An 18,284-nucleotide genomic window follows, 5' to 3' on the forward strand; every position below is an offset into this window, starting at 1 on the left:
TTTTCCTGCTTTTGTTAATTTACTTCTTTTCTTTTACAGAACGTGAAAAGCTGCCCGCCCCTAGACCGTCAACGTAAGTATGCAACAAACACTTTCATTAATTGCCTCCATCGAGCTAACCGATCAGCAGCGCGACTCATTAGTAGCAACTTGTCTGGTAGCTTCGCGTGCTCAAGATGCCACTTAGCCGGACTATTCGATTATAAGCTCTGAAAGAAAATGGTAGTCTGATCCACCATTGTCTAGTTACATTGATAAATGTCCACGTTTTGATAACGGCAACGCGGATATGCTCAATCTGAACAGCGATTTCATATTGTTTTGTTTCCTAATTAGAGAATTAGCAGAGAAAGCTAATCAAATGTCTTCTATTGTTGATATCGGCGAGGTTTTATTGCAAAATTGCCAACGTTCAACCTCACTGTTATTATTTCAGCGCTCATTCATTTGATATGCAAGCTGTAGTTAGTTCATAGCATGAAAAATTTATTTTTAAATGATCGATTGCTATTTATTACACGTTTCAAGTAACCTGAATTAAATTCTAAGAAGTATAAACACCACCTTGCGTCCTCTAGTCTATACAAAATCAATAAGCTGTCATCACTAAACATGAGTTATTCTCATGACTTTTATTTCGTTTCTCAAACAAGTTTGTTACTATCAGTTGTAATTTCCAGAGCAAGTGAACAGTGACATAATTAATTGTTTGTTAAAAAATTCGTAGTAAAAACGACTGTTTGTATCATTAGGTGTTGTTTCTCATTAAAACCTCTCAATTATGTAAATTAATATATCGTTCCTAATTGCAATATGAAAAAGCAATGTTATATAATGTCAACTTTTTGCAGTTTATCGCGCGACAGTCTTTGGGTTTTTAAGGGATAATTGCGTCGTCAGATAGAGCATCGTTGGCTGGTAATTGCTTCATTAAAACATGGAATCGATCCAATTGTAGGCTCGAAGCACATTGATCGGTTTATCGGTAATATTTTGAACGTGTATACGTGCCACCTAATATGGCGTCGTTGAAACCGACAATTTTTACCGCATCGCGTGCAGCATGTGGGTGGCCGGAACGAGCGAATGTGAAAAGATAAGAAACCGTAAAAATACACCGCCAGATAACATCGTCATTGCCCAGACTTAAACACTCTATTCCGTCGAAATGACTTCATCTTTAAATTAATTACAACCCTTTATGTGTTTCGGTTTTAAGTTCCATTATCTGGAAATAGAACTGGAGGTCCCCCCTTGTTTATTCACTATCGAAACGATCCACTGGTTTTTTGTTGACGTCGGCAAACGACCGCGGAAAGAATATCACGGTAAATCTGGGGCCGGAAAATGAAATCTCTCGAGTTAGTTGTCTGTTTCATTTTTCGTTTGTGTATATTTTGCGATAATTCTCGACTATTCCGCCGCCGAGCTTTCCTTTACGAGCTGGCAGCTTGCCATGTGATTTATTATGAAAAATGTAGAGCCTCCTCCAAGCGGAGTTGTCAAAACAACGGACATCAGGTGGCAAATTTAAATTCAACGAAGAAGCCGCCATTTTTCCAACATGGCGGTGACGGATTACCACCCACTCGCCACGAATTTTTTCTTTTAAAATCAGACTATCAATTTCAATCACCTCACCTTGACATTTTCCTTCATGCAGGTGGTAATTATCTTTCTAATTGCAGTGACCTCAGAGATGATCTAAATCTGTCAGATGACAGCGATGACGAACAAAAAAGAGATCTGCAGTCGTCCAAGTTACCAGTAGAAAAGTGAGTGTCGTAACTCATCCCGACTTGTTTTAACGCTGATTTTTCCAGGATGGTCTCCCCGTTGGGTGCTACTCCTGCCGTCAATAACTTCCCGAAGATGGACTACGCCCCCGTGCCCCCCGAGACGGCGGCAGCATCTTCGTCTAGTGAGTCAGGTTCAGAAAGTTCCGAAAGTGATACGAGTACTGACGATTCCGTGGAAGACAACGTTTCTTCATCAAACCCCGCGAAGATGAATCCCCCGCCGGAAACGACGCCTTCTTCGCCGCTTCCCGAAGAAAAACACAAGAAGAGGTGGAACCTGATGTCGTATATGATCGACCAAAATAACAAGGCGGATTCGGTTCTCTCGCCAAAAGTACAAACATCACCCCTGACTTCCAGCCTGCTCCCGTTGGATAGTAAGAAGAAAGTTACCGAGGAATCAGACGCCAGCGATTCGACCAAAGATTTGGACAGTGTCGTGGCCGAGGCGTTTGCGACGACGAGAGTTCCGTTGTTATCGAGTTTTTCGGATTCGGACGATAGTGCGGCGGAAAGGCGCACGAAAAGGCGTAAACGTGCCCAGATATCAGTTACCAAAAGTTCAGACAGTGATAGTGACGACGAAAGGACGAGAAAACCAAAACCTATTCCGGTTAGACGCGCAAGTCCGAGGACTAAATCAGTGGATTCGTGTAGTGATTCGGATGCCGAAACAAAACCGTACAATAATAGTGCCAACGTTAATAAAAAACGATCGCCTCCATTGCCACATAAATCGCCGGAACAACTGGCCAAACCGAAGTCAAACAGAGGACGACCGAGGAAAAAACCGGCTGTGAATGGTTCGGAAAAGAAACCGAAAAAGAGAGGGCGGCCGCCGAAGGTGCGACCTCCCGATCCTAATAGCAGTTCCGACGAAGAAGACACCGAAAAACAGAGGCCGGTCAGAAGTCGGACCATTTCAAAAAGAGATGCTTCTAGCAGTTCTGATTCGGACGTGCATCGCTCGAAGTTCGGACCGCCTAAGAAGACTCACGAAGACAAGATCAAGAAGCCCAAGAACGATTCAGACGATGACGATTGGGTCAAGAAGAACAAAAACAAACTGAAGCAAAGACAAAGGACTGAGTCAGAGAATTCGAAAAAGAACGAATTACTGAAGAAAGACACTTATAGACGGAAAGGAAGGGCGTCTTCTCAAATGAAAAGTGCCGAAACTCTTCCTACAACGACCGATTCGAGTGACAGCGATTCGGGGCCTTCCAAAAGTCGCCTACAACGAAGTCCCAGCTCCGGCAGCCGAAGGAGTAGGTCTTCAGACAGCGACCACCACACTAGAGTTTCGTCCGCGAACAAAGTCGAAGTAAAAGTAGAAGAATCGAAGCCAATTAAAGATAAAAACAAAAGCGATACGTTGCGGAAACTTTTCACGCCGAAAAGGGACTCAGAAGGTGGGAAAGGCGGCGGAAAAGGAGGAGGCAAAGGTGGGAAAGGTGGCAAGGGCAAGGGCGGCGTCAACGTGATTTTCGCTGACGGTGGCAACGAACGAAGTAGTTCACCAGTCGAAGACGAATCGATGCCAACCATATCAAACCCAACACTGCTATCGCCAATCCCAAATAAAGACATAAAGCCACCTTTGTCGCCCTGTAACGAACCAATCAAATTCATTAAGACTGAACCGGACGATGGCAATCACGCTGACGAGAAGATGTCGATGAAAGTTAAAATCGGATTGAGCCGTATCGATCTGAATTCCATCACGAGTTTAAAAAACAAATTGGAAAACTTAAAACATCCGTATCTTCGCGAATTAGACAAGCTAAAGAATAGAGTTGTCGAATCTAAAGACAAGACACTGAAAGAAAGTGATAGTGAGAATAAGAAACCGTGGCGAACGGAGAAAGAACCATCGTCCGATCTAACCGAATTAAAACACAAATCAAAAAAACGGAAGAGACGCAACAGTTCGAGTTCTATTTCTTCGATGTCGACGGTCAGCAACATGTCACATAGCAGCAAGAAGTTGGAACATCGAAAAGAAAGGGACAATCATAAATCCAAGAGGCGAAAAGAAGAAGCCGAAATTTACCCGAGATCTCAGAGCGATAATATCAGTCTTACGAATGCACCACCGACGAACCACGAGCGGGAAGGCAGCAGGAGTCGACAGTTGACTTCACCTGTCGACAAAAATGCCAAGTCGCAGAGTACCAAGGAGTATTATTCGTACTTTGAGAAACCGGATGAGCCTCTGGAGTGCGAAGAAAGGTATTTTTTTTCTGTTATTAAGGCACATTTTGACCCGTTCATTTTAATCTGTTGTTTGTTGCTTCGTCGAGCGGCAGTTTCTGCTTGCATAGCAGATTAACTTTAGACACAATTTCAATGGACATGATTTATTCATAAAGTGAACAGCTTTCATTGTGAAGAGCGTGTTTCAAGAGTCGAGTAAATTTTATTGTAGCTCAATCGAGGTAGAAGAAGACTAATTGGGACCTGTAGTTGTCGACAAATGCGATAAAACCACAGGTGCTGCTTCGTTTGCGATAATCAGAATGACTCTACACAAAGCTAAAGCTCTTTCACCTCTACCAAATCCGAAGCCACAAACCTTCAACTATATTAAACTAGAGAAAGAGTATTGATTTAACAATTCGTTCGGTAATTGACGCGAAATCTTACGAAATTCACTAACTTTGTCTGAAGCAAATCGGTTTATTGTTTCATCATTGTCACCTTCGGTTTCATTTGTTTTGAGAACGAGATTAATTTTAATACTAGGTGGATACGTGTTTGTGGGGTTTGTTTTTGTAATTTATCTGTTATTCCTGGAGAATTTAGGTCAAATTCAGGCTCGGAGGAATATCTGATTCAATATTTTCCGGTGCGCGCCACCAGTTTTCAGCGGTCGTAAAAAACGTTTCAAAAAGATGACGGCTCATTCCGTTCTAAAACGATCTTTATCTTTCTTCGCTTTTGTTTTTCTTTCACTTTTTGCATTCTGGTTATTACGTATTTCGTTTTAATACTCATACATTACGAGATGGGATTTTGCAATATTTCATAATAAGACGGTTCATTTTTGCACTTCACTTGCTACGTTTTTTCCATTGATGTGCGATCCTCGTTTTGTTGTTTAAGCAGATAATGATATCAATAACGCAACAAAGAATGATGTCCTATAGAAAGCTGATTATGTAAACGCTATTATTAGGCGCTGAAAGAATTAACACGCAAATAATAAGTTGTAGAGGAAGTCATGTAAATTTTAAGCCATTATTATATACAAGAATGGCTGTTGCGTGAAGTGGATGTATTCATTCTTTTGTGTAGTAAATACCTTGCAATTTTTCGATTTTTGCATAAACGGTTTTTTCTTGCAGAGCTCAAAGTCAGTACCTGAGCGACGCCACAAGGTTAAAGCACCTTGCCGATAAGGAGACTGATACCACCAAGCAGTGTATGCTGTACCTGGAAGCCGTACTTTACTTTTTATTGACAGGCAACGCCATGGAACTCACTAGGGTAACCGAAAATGCCTGTTTCACAATGTATAAAGACACATTATCGTTAATAAGGTAATAAGCTTGATGATTGATGTAAATGTGGTGACTCATGCACTCGTTTTAGGTACATCACCTCGAAATTCAGAACTCAACATAATGCGTCTTCGAAGCACAACAAGCTCGCCGTTTTGAGGTATATTTTTTTGGAGCGACCGCAAAAAACGAAATTGACTCTTTTGTTCTTTGCAGCTACCGGTGCCAAGCACTTTTGTACTATAAATTATTCAAAATGAAGAAACATGAAGCGAAAGAACACCAGAAGATCCTGAGCGAGCACTTTAACAATAAGGTGGGATAATTAAATGACTGCTAGGATTGGATACTATGTTTGGTATTTTAGGCTGTCGCGATGCCCCCGGAGCAGCAGAATCAGCAAGGTCAAGGTACCCCGTCCCCAATGTCCCCTACACCGTCTCCTGCTGGTTCAGTGGGTTCGGTGGGCAGCCAGTCGTCGGGTTATAGTAGCGGCGAATTGGCGGCGAGGGGCAGCAACGTGGTGGCTGCAGCCGTGCCCTCTACACACACGCAGAGCATGGGGGCTCACGTGTGGGTTCCTCAAATTGTCTACAATGCTATGTACAAACAAAACCAAAATTTAACATATCTTTTGTCTTGTCAGGATCTCTGGGATACGGCTGATGCCCTCGTGATTAAGGGTAAACATACAGGTGGGTGTATCAAAGAGTATTTTGGACAGTGTATTGATTTGTTGTGTTTTAGAGTTCTTTATCGATTTGGACAGGTTGTGTAAACCTTTAACGATGCACAGCTCGCTGATCGACTTGGTGAGGTATATTCGCGAGGGTATAAAAAGGTTAAACGAAAGTTAGAAGTGACCAATGAAGTTTGTAAATATGAAAAATGTATGCCAAAGAAGCACCGAGTCAATTTTAACGTCAATGGGAACCAGCTTGTTACTTGGACAGATTTTTACATTTTACCTACAGATTATATTAGTATAGTTGACTTATTTAATCATTTACTTAGGGCATATTTGCCGATTAGATTGGTTTAATGTTGACTAGAACAATTGAGTGATCCTATATAATATATGACTTTTGATGTCGTTTCTAGTTAACTGACTTAGGGTGCAGTACTATAATAATATTTTTACAATGATAGGAAATTCCACGTACATAGTGTATATTTTTTGTAAATATTGTATGCTAAAGTTATATATTTACTACATCTGCTATATTTGTACAACGCTAATATAGAGGCCTAGTGAATCAAACTATTACATCTCACGTGGTTGTGGATGTTAAATTAATAAATATTAGTCATTGTTATTTTTGCATATATATTGTAGGCTAAGTGTGCATATGTAACATGTATGTAAAAATCTTGTATCATATTTTATAAATTTTAAATTATTTTATTTGTATTATAAGTATTTTCTTTAAGGCCATTTACAAAACAAAAATCAAATTGATATGTATAATTTTGTACCTAATATTTGTTGTTGCATTATTTAAATACGCTGGCAGAAAATCTTAAAACCTTAATTTTCTTCCAGAGTTGACGTATTAAAAGCACTCATCACTAAGTAAAATTTCACTATGATAGTTTTCCTCAAACGTTTACTCATAACAGTTTTAATCAAAACTGAAGGTTGATCTCAGATGTTTACTTGTTATTAACACATTTTATTACTACTTTGTAGTGAAAATTTACTTAAATGTGCAGAACAAAGTTTGGTTACAAACTAAAACTCCATTTGCACATTGTTAGTTAATGTGGTGCTATCTTTATCACGATCTTTCCCACCGACCTCTCTGGACAAATAAATTTTAAGACAATGAAATTATAATTACTCGAGACGACAGATGCTATGGGAAAGATCGTCTCTCATATTCTTTTTTATTATTTTTCTTACATTGTTTTGCCGCATTCATTATGGTCAGAAATGGTACATAGGCTGTTTGGGACCAATGGAAAAAATCTCTGAATGTGTATACGATTGGCATTGTGGAGGCGATCAACTTGATATTAATTACGAAATCTCACCGGTTTTTTGCCTTACATTCAGTTGATTTTCGTTTTATTTTACGTTGGAAGTGTTGCTGTTTTTATTCGATCGTTTTTATTGTGAACTGTTTTAACTAGTTATTTATTTCTTGTATTAAATTTGAGCCCTGCATTTTATCATGTTATCAATCTGACATATCGACTGACAAAATGATGTTTGTTTTTTTCTCTTATTTTTGTTTTAAATATATTAATTTATTTTATATTTATTTTTGTTGTTTTTTTCATATTTCATGTAACCAAACTTGGTTTCTGTTACAGCCGCAATAGAAATAAATCATAGAACTCCAAAGTAAACTTAAAGTGACCTTGTCTAGATCATAAATGAAAATACATCAGTACCTTGTACATATTTATACATAAAATTTAACATCAGTTATACTTTTGAGGTGATGTGTAACAAAAGGACCCAACTTTTTTTTCAAATATATTATTACAGCATACGCTTTTTACATATTCACCTTCTTACACCCTTTCTCCCTTAATATTTACGGCTAGATAGCCGTGAAATTCGGAATCGATTGGTAGCCCTCTCAAAACAGCGGTACCAACTTTTCAGAAAAAGCAAGGCATTCTATCAAAAACTGTTTAACACCAAATAGATTTATTATTTACAAAATATAGTACAATAAACCATCTTTTATCACATTTTCAATGCTGCTGGTCCTCTCCGGATTTTCCCTCGAGTTTCAGTTCCTGTTTCGTTTCCTTCTTTTTCCACTTCCCCCCTCCATACGGCGCATGCCTTCTCTTCAAATTCGACGTTCCATCTTCCTCCACCTCAAACTCCATATGAAGATCATCTCTGATAATCTTCAATAAGGTCGTCCTTGGCAATCCCAATAGTTTCGAGCGCTCTCTCAAAGATAAATCAGGAGCTTCTTTCAAGGACGCTCTTACATAAGGAACATGCATCAGCCTCGACAAGGGTCTTCCGCATTTCTCTCGATCTTCAACATTTCCAACACTGAACAACTTCCTCTCCCAGCTCAAGAATGTTGTTCTATTAGGGGGAGGAGTGCTGAATCTTGCCAAGAAGTTGGAGTTTATGTCTTTCCAAGTTTGGTTGTTGTATTCCTTTTCGTGGACCCAAACTGCAGCGACGATCTTCTGCTCGTGGGTGTAACGGGAAGAATCGGAACTTTCAGGTTCATCGTCACTCATTTTAGGGACAACACGTCCGAGATGACATTATTTTAGAACAGCTGTAGATACGGTGTGGGGATTTTATGGATTTTGCGTAGTATAGCCCGTGGAGGTCACGCGAGGAGATAATGGAAAGAAAAAAAATACAAAAGAGCCTTCCGACTAATTTATTTTTGGCAAAACAACAAACATATGTTTCCTTTTGCAAAAATACGTAAAAAGCTGCTATTTTTATTTTCTCAGTTTTTTTTTCGAGGGATAGATTTCGATTTTATCGACTTTTGGTGATATGGCTCATGCGTATTAAGCCGACGCGATGACGTACTGGTGACGAAAGCTGCTTCCTTCTCTTTCGTTCGTTGACTCTCGAACGTGAAAGAACTATACGTAAGTATTCCTAATTTTTTATCATAATTTGGCTGTTTTTATATGTTTTTTGTATCATTACCTAATGTTTGTTGATGCCTCTCTCCATTTGTGCTGTTTATTTTAAAAGAAATTGTGTCTTGTACCTTTTAATTAGCGTTTTTGTTATGCACGTGTTTATGAAAGCGACGCCATGTTGTTTTTCGAGGTTTTGTTCATATCTCATCATAATGGAATTGAAATGGACTTGAATATTGCTTTAATTTCGGGATATTTTCAATGCTTTTTAGAAGAGTTAACGTCACTTTTGCTTATTTGGCGCTCGCTCCATGTGTGCTTGCACCATCTACCATTACGATGGTAAAATATAGTGGAAATGCAGCAAGTCTTTTCCTTTTTCTAGAATGGCGGACGCAGCTCCAGCCGGTGGACGCGGTGGTTTCCGTGGAGGATTTGGTGGTGCTCGTGGAGGCCGTGGTGGCCCACGTGGACGTGGTCGCGGCCGCGGAAGAGGTCGTGGTCGTGGTAAAGAAGATCAGAAAGAATGGATCCCAGTAACCAAACTAGGCCGTCTTGTCCGCGATGGTAAAATCCGGTCTCTGGAAGAAATCTACCTCTTCTCTCTACCAATCAAAGAGTTTGAAATCATCGACTTCTTCATTGGGCCCTCTCTAAAAGATGAGGTATGCACTGATTCTGTATACCAACTGTTTTAGTTGTTTTTATGATGAATAACTTTATTCTTTCGCGGTTTCCACCAGAGGAACTGGCTTGTTCTAATGATGGCCTAGAATACTGAACACTCAAAAAAATATTGAGTTCAGTAGTTATGATTGTAGGACTGGGTTAATTGGTACTTTTTCTTTTCAGGTGTTGAAGATCATGCCTGTACAGAAACAAACACGTGCAGGTCAGCGTACCCGCTTCAAGGCTTTTGTTGCTATCGGTGACAGCAATGGTCATATTGGTTTGGGCGTCAAGTGTAGCAAGGAAGTAGCAACTGCCATTCGTGGTGCTATCATTCTTGCTAAGCTTTCAGTTGTTCCCGTACGTAGAGGTTATTGGGGTAACAAGATCGGTAAACCCCACACCGTGCCTTGCAAGGTCAGTATCAGGCTATTTTACCCCATTCTTTGTTTCAATTTAATGATGAATGACCTTTATTCTTTCGCGGTTTCCACCAGAGGGCTTTTGCTCTATGATGGCCAGAATATCTGACCCTATATCTTAAATACTCAGTTTTCACTGTTTTACGACGAAGTTTTGTAACTTTTTTCTTATTGCAGGTAACCGGAAAATGCGGTTCAGTCACTGTCCGTCTTATTCCCGCACCTCGTGGAACTGGCATCGTATCTGCCCCCGTTCCCAAGAAACTTCTTCAAATGGCCGGTATTGAAGATTGTTACACTTCCGCAAGAGGTTCAACTGGAACTCTGGGTAACTTCGCTAAAGCCACTTATGCCGCTATCGCCAAGACTTACGCTTATTTGACTCCCGATTTGTGGAAGGAGATGCCGCTTTCAAAAACTCCTTATCAAGAGTTTGCCGACTACTTGGCTAAAAACCACCGCCCCGTTTCGGGACAGAGACCAGCAGAAGCAGGTCTTTAAACCGATTGTCATTTTCTTATTTTGTTTTGAGTTTTTTTTTTCTTTTATTTCAAAACTTGCTTTCGATATGTTCATGGGTATGTATGTGTATGCCTTCTGAACATACAGACATGTTCAAAACTCATACATTGATGCCTATCCATGAACCTGTCGATGCACGAAAAATAATGAATATTTGTAAAAATAAGTAATAAAACAAAGATTCTCTATTTGGTATTTTTATTTTATTCTGATTTTTGGCGCAAGCCTACCATTTCCTCGGTGATTTCCCACAATTTCTCCCTCTTTTTTTCACTCCTTGCTCCGCAATAAGGTTTCACTTTCTTGCAATTTTCAAAGTGTTGACCATTGTATTTTTCTATTCCATCTTCCAGAGCCGTATAGATGGTAGTCTGAGCCCCCTCTTCTAAGGTCTGCAATAAAATCAATCATTGGAGGGACAGTACTATGGTAACATACTCTAATCATTTTTGAAAACGGCCAACTTCTCGCCACCGCGGTGAAGGTCGAGGAAAACCTCCCAAAATCCGAGTTGACAACTCCAGGATGCAAAGAATACGTTGTAACCTCTGTGCCTTCAAGCCTCTTCGCCAATTCTTGCGTGAAATAAATCTGACACAGTTTGGTCCGATTGTACAATTCAAGTCCTCCGTGCGCATTCAACTTATCGAGGTTCAACTTGCGGATCATTGAAGCCCCATAAGATGAAACATTGATTATACGACTAGGGCCGCTTTTCTTTAACAATTCTTTTGAAAACGTAGTAAAAACTCAACATTGTATAACTTACCAAGAAGAAGAATCGTGAGAAGAAAATGCGAGTAGTAATTGCATGCCATTTCTATCTGAAGTCCATCTTCTGTGATGGTCTTCGGTAAATAAGCCGCACCTGCGTTGTTAATTAGTAGATCTAATCTGTCTTCAGTGTTGTTGATGTCTTCGGCAAAGGCTCGAACCGACGACATAGAGTCTAAATTGATCAATTTAACCACAACATTTTCATTGCCGGTGGCTTCGATAATTTTGTTGCGAGCTTCGTTGGCTTTTTCTTCACTTCGGCAAGCCAGAATGACTCGGCAGTCGCGTTTGGCAAAGTCGAGGGCAGTTGCGTAGCCAATTCCTGTAAATGACAATTGAAATTGGAGCGATTAGAGATGGTGTTTACCTGTATTAGATCCTGTTATAATGGCGGTTTTGCCTGCTAAAGACTTTTTGCTCTTACAGAATTTCACCATTTTGCTCGATTAATGTACTTATCGTAGAGAATGACAACGCGAGAATTGTTCTATTTCAATCGATCTTATCCGTAATCAGATTACGTCAATTTTTTGGTTTCATAAAGATATCTTCGGTTTCGAATGGATTGAAGAATATAAAGAATCCGAAGACTGAACCAAAAGGATCTCATTTTGTTCATTCGGGTTCTTTGCATTCAAAGGTGAAGGTATTTTTGGACATGATTCCAAAAAATATTAAGAACCAATCACTGATTTTGCAAAACTGTTTAGTGGGGTGCAAATCTAGCTCGCCTCCTCGTGGTGCACCCTGGGTAACGCTAAAGAGCTAGAAGGGTGTAGAAGAGTTGTAATGATTTTTTTTTTCAGATGGACATTTTGTCATTTATATAGATGTCTTCTATTTTTAGAAGGATTATATCGAACAAGACCAAGTTTGAAGTTCAGTTTCTAAGAAATTTTTATTTTCATCGAATCTAATCTTTAATTAAACGATTGCCGTGCACTTGAGCACGTGTTATTACTTCTATTATGCAAGCGATAGCAATCGATGGGCAAAACGGAAGGAAATTGGAACTGTGACACGCCAAAAAACGATGTAAGAGTTTTTAACTTTATTTTTTATTACAGCGGTCTTAAATAAGCCAGAAAAACTTTAGGACTTATCGCTTGGGAAATTTTGCAGTATTTATTACCACACTTGAATTTTGATTAGAACGTTATGTATGTACCAACAGAAACTTGATTTTGAAAATAAAATACTGTTATAGTCGATACTTTTATTTGACAGTAAAGATATAATAAATAATAATTCCAGGATCTTTTTGGTTATCGGTGCGTAACTCTAAAAGAAAAGCGCAAGAAATCTATCTCAATGTGTTTACCAAATTGTTAATTAGCAAACAAACTTTTTTTGCAAAAGTTGGTAAAAATGCAATTAATATTTGCCAGTTCTTGCGTAAAATAGATTTGACATAATTTGCTTCTGCAGTACAACTTCCATCCTCCGTATTTATTCAAATCATCGAGATTTAGACTGGGAATCATAGCCGCTGCAAAGGAGGACACATTCACGATTCGGCTTGGTGCACTATTCTTCAGAAGATCTTCATAAAATATTGTTAACATTTTGTGGAGGAATTATTTTTCTTACCTAGTAGCAACATTGTCAGGAGGAACAGCGAGTAGTAATTGCATGCCATTTCTATTTGGAGTCCGTCTTCGGTGGTTGCATCGGGCAAATAAGCGGCTCCTGCGTTGTTGATTAGCAAGTCTAATCTGTTTTCTGTGCCCAAAATGTCTTGAGCGAATGCACGAACAGACGACAAAGAATCCAAGTTTATGGACTTGATGACGGTTTTCATGATTTTTTGGCGAGCCGCTGAGGCTTTTTCTTGGTTGCGGCAAGCCATTATTACGCGGCAACCACGTTTCGCGAATTCTAGGGCTGTTTCATACCCAATTCCTGCAAATAACGATTTAAAATAAATTGAAAATAAATTTCCAACCTCATAAATTTAAACAATTGAATTTTTGATATCGTGGTATGTACGATCGGATTCTTAGCAAAAAGAGTGCGAGGAAAACTATGGCGAAAATTGTTGAGGATTATTGAGATGATGGTGGTCAGTTAGTTGTTGTAATAAAATAGGTATTATTTATGACCCTTATTAAACCAAAAAAGCGTTGAATAATTTATTGCATTATAATTATGACGCAATTTAAGCTGCCAACTCATATATTGCGTCTTGAAATTAGGAATTATTTGAATTGATAATAAAAAGCTACAGATTTTTTTCTACACATTGGGACTTTTTGATAAGTATAGAAAAACGTGTTAGATTGTTCAATTCTCTAATAAACTTTTCTAAAAAACAGTGTGCAGTCTTATTACTGTGTGCTTAGCTGTATTTGCTCCAGTGATAATGGCAGTTTTACCAATCAACGACTTTTTGCTTTTACTAAAGTTAATCATTTTAAACACTATACTTTAAGTGTAGCGCTGGTCAGAATATTGATATTTGAGGGAAACAATCAATACGTAAAATTCGACGCAACTTCAGTTCTGACATGCAACAATGTTATACCGGTTGTAATATCTACCTGCGTATTTATAAACAATTTGGAGACAAAGTCAGAATTGAATTAAATAGAAATCATGATGACATCGAGGTAAACATGTTATATTACTTATAGTACTGCAACTCATTCCTGATAATATAGTATCGGCTTTCTAGAAAAATTATGTTGTTGAAGATGACGCATCGGAACAAAAATATCGTGTAAAAATTTTTAATTGTATTTGCTGCGACAAAAACCTGTTGCAATGATTTTTTTACTTTTTATTGTGGGTATAATTATAACATGTTTAATAATTAGATCAATTAAAAGAAAGCAAATAATAAATAGTAGCCACATGATTATAATTATGATTTATTCATTGATTTCATTTAAACCAACTGTCTGTTTTGTTATCTCCCACAACTTCTTTCTCTTGTCGTCATCTCTGGCTCCGCAGTAAGGCTTCACTTTCTTACAATTTTCAAAATGTTGACCACTGTCCCCCTCAATTCCTTCTTCAAGGGCTAAATAAATAGTAGTTTGGGCTCCCTCCTCTGGAGTCTACCGACAGAATTTATTATTCTCGTGAAAACCGTCTATTTGAACCTACCTTGAATATTTTCGAAGCCACCCAACTTCCAACTGAAGAAAATCTCTGAAATTCAGTTGAAACCGCTCCTGGATGAAGAGAGTACGTTGTAACTCCCGTTCCTTCAAGTTTGTTTGCCAGTTCTTGCGTAAAATAGATTTGACATAACTTGCTTCTGCAGTATAAATACCATCCTTCGTATTTATTCAATTCATCGAGATTGAGATTGTGCATCATAGCAGCCGCATAGGAAGAGACGTTCACGATTCGGCTGGGCGCACTCTTCTTCAGAAGATCTTCATAAAAACGTACTTACATTTATGTGGAGGAATAATTTTTCTTACCCAATAATAACATTGTCAGGAGGAAAGGCGAGTAGTAATTACATGCCATTTCTATTTGGAGTCCGTCTTCAGTAGTTGCATCGGGTAAATAAGCTGCTCCTGCGTTGTTGATTAGCAAGTCTAATCTGTCTTCCGTGTCTAAAATGTCTTTAGCGAATGCTCGAACAGACGCCAAAGAATCCAAGTTTATGGATTTGATGACGATGTTTTCGTTCCCGGTGGTTTCTATGATTTTTTGGCGAGCCGCTAAGGCCTTTTCTTGGTTACGACAAGCCATTATTATGCGGCAACCACGTTTCGCGAATTCTAGGGCAGTTTCATAGCCAATTCCTGAGAATAAAAAGTTTAATAATGTCATTTGGGTGAATAATATCTTAGCAACAAATAATTTAGTACTCTGTGCATACCTGTATTTGCTCCAGTGATAATTGCGGTTTTCCCAACCAGAGACTTTTTGCTTTTACAAAAGGTTACCATTTTAAACACTATTTAACTGTAGCACCGATTAGAATATTGTTTGAGGTGAAAAATCGATGCCTGAAACTAGATGTAACTTGTGTAGTGACTACCAAGCTGACTGGTATAAAATCTACCTGCGCAGTTATAATAATTCGGGGACGAGGTCCGAATCAAACGAGGTGGAAATGAAATCATCATTGTCAGGAGTCATAAGCTTTTAACAAAATTGCAACTCATTATCGATAATAATATCTAATCAATGTTATCATTTTTTACACATTTATTCATACAAAATTACATTTTTCGTGGTACAAAATACAATAAGAAATCAGGACTTCTTCCGCAACCCTACCTTCTCCTCACTTATCTCCCACAGTTTCTTCCTTTTTTGATCATCCCGAGCCCCCCAATACGGACTAACTTTCCTGCAATCTTCGAAATGTTCGCCACTGTATTTTTCAATGCCATCTTCAAGCGCTGTATAAATAGTGGTTTGAGCTCCTTCCTCCGGACTCTTGAATGATCTTGAATGAGTTATTTAAAACATTACTCTTCAAGGATACATACTCTGAAGAATTTTGAAGCAATCCAATTCAGAACTTTAGAAAACCGTTGAGCCTCAGTGTGGACCGCTCCCGGATGAATGGAATATGTAGTGACTCCGGTACCTTCGAGCTTTTTTGCTAACTCTTGCGTGAAGTAAATTTGACACAATTTGGTTCTGCTATACAAATACCAACCTCCGTAGTCCTCGAGTTTGTCAAGATTCAGATTGAAAATCATCGAAGCTGCGGAGGAGGAAACGTTGACAATGCGACTGGGGGCGGTTTTCTTCAAAAGATCTTCAAGAAAGATATTTATTAAGACTATAATTGCGACTTACCTAGTAGTAACATGGTTAGAAGAAAATGCGAGTAATAAATAATTGCATGCCATTTCTAGTTGGAGGCCATCTTCGGTGATTTTCTCCGATAAAAAAGCAGCTACTGCGTTGTTAATTAACAGGTCTAATCTATCTTCAGTGGCGATAAAATCGTTAGCAAAGGCTCTGACAGAAGAGAGAGATTCTAGATCTAGAGATTTAATAATCACGTTTTGATTGCCGGTAGCTTGTACGATTTTTTCACGTGCTGCAGAAGCTTTTTCGTGGTTTCGACAAGCCATTATTACCCGGCAACCACGTTTTGAGAATTCTAATGCCATTTCGTAGCCAATTCCTGTAAGATTTAATTTAGACGGTTTTAGTTAATTGTTGATAAATACCTGTGTTGGATCCGGTGACAATTGCAGTTTTGCCAACCAAAGTTTTTTTACTTCTACAGTAGTTCACCATGTTTACCAACACACAAGCACAGAATAAATCAGGCAATGGAGTGGTCTAGTGTGAGAATTTCAGAATGGTAATAATAAGGTTGATTTCGAGGCCACTTAAGTGAATGGTGATCATCGGAAATTTGTCAACTCATTCCACTTAAGAAAGCGTGCGCGTAAAGAAGTTGTTTGGAAAACATTTAAGGTTTGTAATTAGACTTTTGAAAAATAATTAAATGAGTAAAAATTAGTAGATTTTAAATTTAACACTGCAATATTCGAAATGCTCTTCACAACTACAGACTTACCTGTTTTGTTTCTTAATCATTTTTATCTAATGGTTGAATTAAAAACTTGATCTACTTTCAATATCTTACGAAGAAAACTTGTTTTAGGAGCCTAGCCTAAATGAATTTCTATTTCTAAAATGATTTAAACGCCAAAATTTTTTGAGCATTGAGGGTTGAAAAATCATTAACTCATACACTTAATTGTTTGATAAATTTATTGATAAATATTTTATTTATATTTCGGCCTCGTCTCAAAAATAATAACATGTAGTACCTTTGTGTACGGCACCGAACGCACACTTTTTAAAGCTAGAGAAAAAATAAAATCCCTAACTCCCCACTCCACGCCACGTCTGCAGCGGTGCTTCATCTCATACTCTAACTAATCTAAGTGCTTCATTCTTTGTTATTGTACCGAACCGCACGTACGGTTTCTCAAAACACTGTTCTTTTTGTCATTAAATTGTGAAAAATCCAGAAGAACTCTCATCAAAACTAAAAAGACGTTGCTCCTGTTCAAATCAAGGTATTCAAACTCTTCTAACTCTTCTCTGAATAATCAGAAACAATGAAAACAATCCAATGGAACTGGTATAACGCCGAAATTAATAAAATTGTAATTTTTTTCAAAACGTTCAAAGTCGTGTCTTTTCCCGCAATCCCACTCTCTCTTCGCTTAACTCCCACAGTTCCATCCTCTTTTGATCATCTTGAGCCCCCCAGTAAGGTTTGACTTTCCGGCAATTTTCAAAGTGGCCACCACTGTATTTTTCAATGCCTTCTTCTATTGCAGCATATACTTTTGTTTGGGCCCCTTTTTCCGCAGACTACAATAAATAAATTATGTGCGGACAAAACAATTCATTTCAAATTTAATACATACAATAAATAACTTTGAAGCAAACCAACTAACAACTTTAGAAAAGCGATAAGCATCGGTGTAAATAATCCCAGGATGAAAAGAATATGACGTAACTCCGGTTCCTTCAAGTCTCTTTGCTAGTTCTTGCGTGAAATATATTTGGCACAGTTTGGTTCTACAATACAAGAACCATTTTCCATATTGTTCGAGTTTGTTAAGGTTTAAATTCCAAATGCACAAAGCTGAGGAGGAGGAAACGTTGACAATGCGACTGGGTGCGCTTTGCTTCAACAGATCTTAAGAAAATGTATTGTTAACACTGCTTGTAAGACTTACCCAATAGTAAAATGGTTAGAAGAAAATGTAAGTAATAATTGATCGCCATTTCAAGTTGAAGGCCATTTTTGGTGATTTTATTGGGCAAACAAACAGCTCCTGCATTGTTAATCAACAGGTCTAATCTACCTTCAGTGTTAATGAAATCGTTGGCGAAGTTCCTGACCGAAGATAGATATTCTAGGTCGAGAAATTTAATAATCACGTTTTGGTTGCCTGTAGCTTTTCTTTTTTTTTTTCTGTTATTACAAGCAAAAGAACAATTATTTGTGCTATTTCCCTTATTTGAGCCACATTGTCAGCATTTCTCAGTTTGTT

General features: G+C 38.4%; 6 protein-coding genes and 2 pseudogenes across 14 annotated transcripts in view; 2 read left to right on the forward strand and 6 right to left on the reverse strand.

Annotated features, from left to right (window-relative positions):
- The window catches only part of lilli (AF4/FMR2 family member lilliputian), an 83,816-nt gene extending 76,016 nt beyond the window's left edge, over positions 1-7,800 (forward strand). For all 6 annotated transcript variants that reach the window (XM_088042655.1, XM_088042654.1, XM_088042659.1 and 3 more), the window contains exons 8-15: positions 40-73; positions 1,689-1,775; positions 1,824-4,031; positions 5,147-5,341; positions 5,394-5,462; positions 5,519-5,618; positions 5,670-5,997; positions 6,050-7,800. In XM_088042655.1, the coding sequence (XP_087898781.1) occupies positions 40-73; positions 1,689-1,775; positions 1,824-4,031; positions 5,147-5,341; positions 5,394-5,462; positions 5,519-5,618; positions 5,670-5,997; positions 6,050-6,159 (3,131 nt within the window). In that variant the 3' untranslated portion in view covers positions 6,160-7,800. The remainder of the gene's footprint in view (positions 1-39; positions 74-1,688; positions 1,776-1,823; positions 4,032-5,146; positions 5,342-5,393; positions 5,463-5,518; positions 5,619-5,669; positions 5,998-6,049) is intronic.
- A 164-nt stretch (positions 7,801-7,964) lies between these two features.
- LOC148170042 (uncharacterized) lies at positions 7,965-8,637 on the reverse strand. The gene has a single exon (XM_088043367.1). The coding sequence runs from the start codon at positions 8,519-8,521 to the stop codon at positions 8,009-8,011; it is 513 nt and encodes a 170-aa protein (XP_087899493.1). The 5' UTR covers positions 8,522-8,637; the 3' UTR covers positions 7,965-8,008.
- A 147-nt stretch (positions 8,638-8,784) lies between these two features.
- RpS2 (ribosomal protein S2) lies at positions 8,785-10,688 on the forward strand. Its single transcript, XM_088043366.1, has 4 exons — positions 8,785-8,890; positions 9,273-9,552; positions 9,740-9,973; positions 10,156-10,688. Exons 2-4 carry the CDS (start codon positions 9,274-9,276, stop codon positions 10,477-10,479), a joined length of 837 nt encoding a protein of 278 aa, XP_087899492.1. The 5' UTR covers positions 8,785-8,890; position 9,273; the 3' UTR covers positions 10,480-10,688.
- LOC148170044 (retinol dehydrogenase 11-like) lies at positions 10,491-11,759 on the reverse strand. The gene is made up of 4 exons (XM_088043365.1): positions 11,645-11,759; positions 11,270-11,599; positions 10,939-11,228; positions 10,491-10,892 (listed from the first exon to the last, which is right to left on the reverse strand). The coding sequence occupies exons 1-4, from the start codon at positions 11,712-11,714 to the stop codon at positions 10,704-10,706; spliced, it is 879 nt and encodes a 292-aa protein (XP_087899491.1). The 5' UTR covers positions 11,715-11,759; the 3' UTR covers positions 10,491-10,703.
- Positions 11,760-12,598: 839 nt separating this feature from the next.
- On the reverse strand, positions 12,599-13,689 carry LOC148170045 (retinol dehydrogenase 13-like). The gene is made up of 3 exons (XM_088043859.1): positions 13,623-13,689; positions 12,868-13,182; positions 12,599-12,820 (listed from the first exon to the last, which is right to left on the reverse strand). The coding sequence occupies exons 1-3, from the start codon at positions 13,687-13,689 to the stop codon at positions 12,606-12,608; spliced, it is 597 nt and encodes a 198-aa protein (XP_087899985.1). The 3' UTR covers positions 12,599-12,605.
- Positions 13,690-14,131: 442 nt separating this feature from the next.
- Positions 14,132-15,394, reverse strand: LOC148170046 (retinol dehydrogenase 11-like). 2 transcript variants are annotated; one of them, XM_088043371.1, is made up of 5 exons: positions 15,302-15,394; positions 15,116-15,251; positions 14,709-15,038; positions 14,386-14,660; positions 14,132-14,336 (listed from the first exon to the last, which is right to left on the reverse strand). In XM_088043371.1, exons 2-5 carry the CDS (start codon positions 15,183-15,185, stop codon positions 14,148-14,150), a joined length of 864 nt encoding a protein of 287 aa, XP_087899497.1. In that variant the 5' UTR covers positions 15,186-15,251; positions 15,302-15,394; the 3' UTR covers positions 14,132-14,147. The 2 variants fall into 2 exon arrangements, with proteins under 2 accessions (XP_087899497.1, XP_087899496.1); XM_088043370.1 differs by lacking the exon at positions 15,302-15,394 and having other exon boundaries at positions 15,116-15,292.
- A 67-nt stretch (positions 15,395-15,461) lies between these two features.
- On the reverse strand, positions 15,462-16,504 carry LOC148170047 (retinol dehydrogenase 11-like; annotated as a pseudogene). The gene is made up of 4 exons (XR_015770585.1): positions 16,431-16,504; positions 16,051-16,384; positions 15,735-16,009; positions 15,462-15,681 (listed from the first exon to the last, which is right to left on the reverse strand). The product of XR_015770585.1 is annotated as a retinol dehydrogenase 11-like (transcript).
- Positions 16,505-17,107: 603 nt separating this feature from the next.
- On the reverse strand, positions 17,108-18,261 carry LOC148170048 (retinol dehydrogenase 11 pseudogene; annotated as a pseudogene). The gene is made up of 3 exons (XR_015770648.1): positions 17,967-18,261; positions 17,652-17,926; positions 17,108-17,595 (listed from the first exon to the last, which is right to left on the reverse strand). The product of XR_015770648.1 is annotated as a retinol dehydrogenase 11 pseudogene (transcript).
- Positions 18,262-18,284: the final 23 nt, after the last annotated feature.

This window comes from Gnatocerus cornutus, chromosome 8, assembly GCF_029298725.1.
Source record: "Gnatocerus cornutus isolate USDA-ARS CGAHR chromosome 8, icGnaCorn1.1, whole genome shotgun sequence".
NCBI classification, from domain to species: Eukaryota; Metazoa; Arthropoda; class Insecta; order Coleoptera; family Tenebrionidae; genus Gnatocerus; species Gnatocerus cornutus.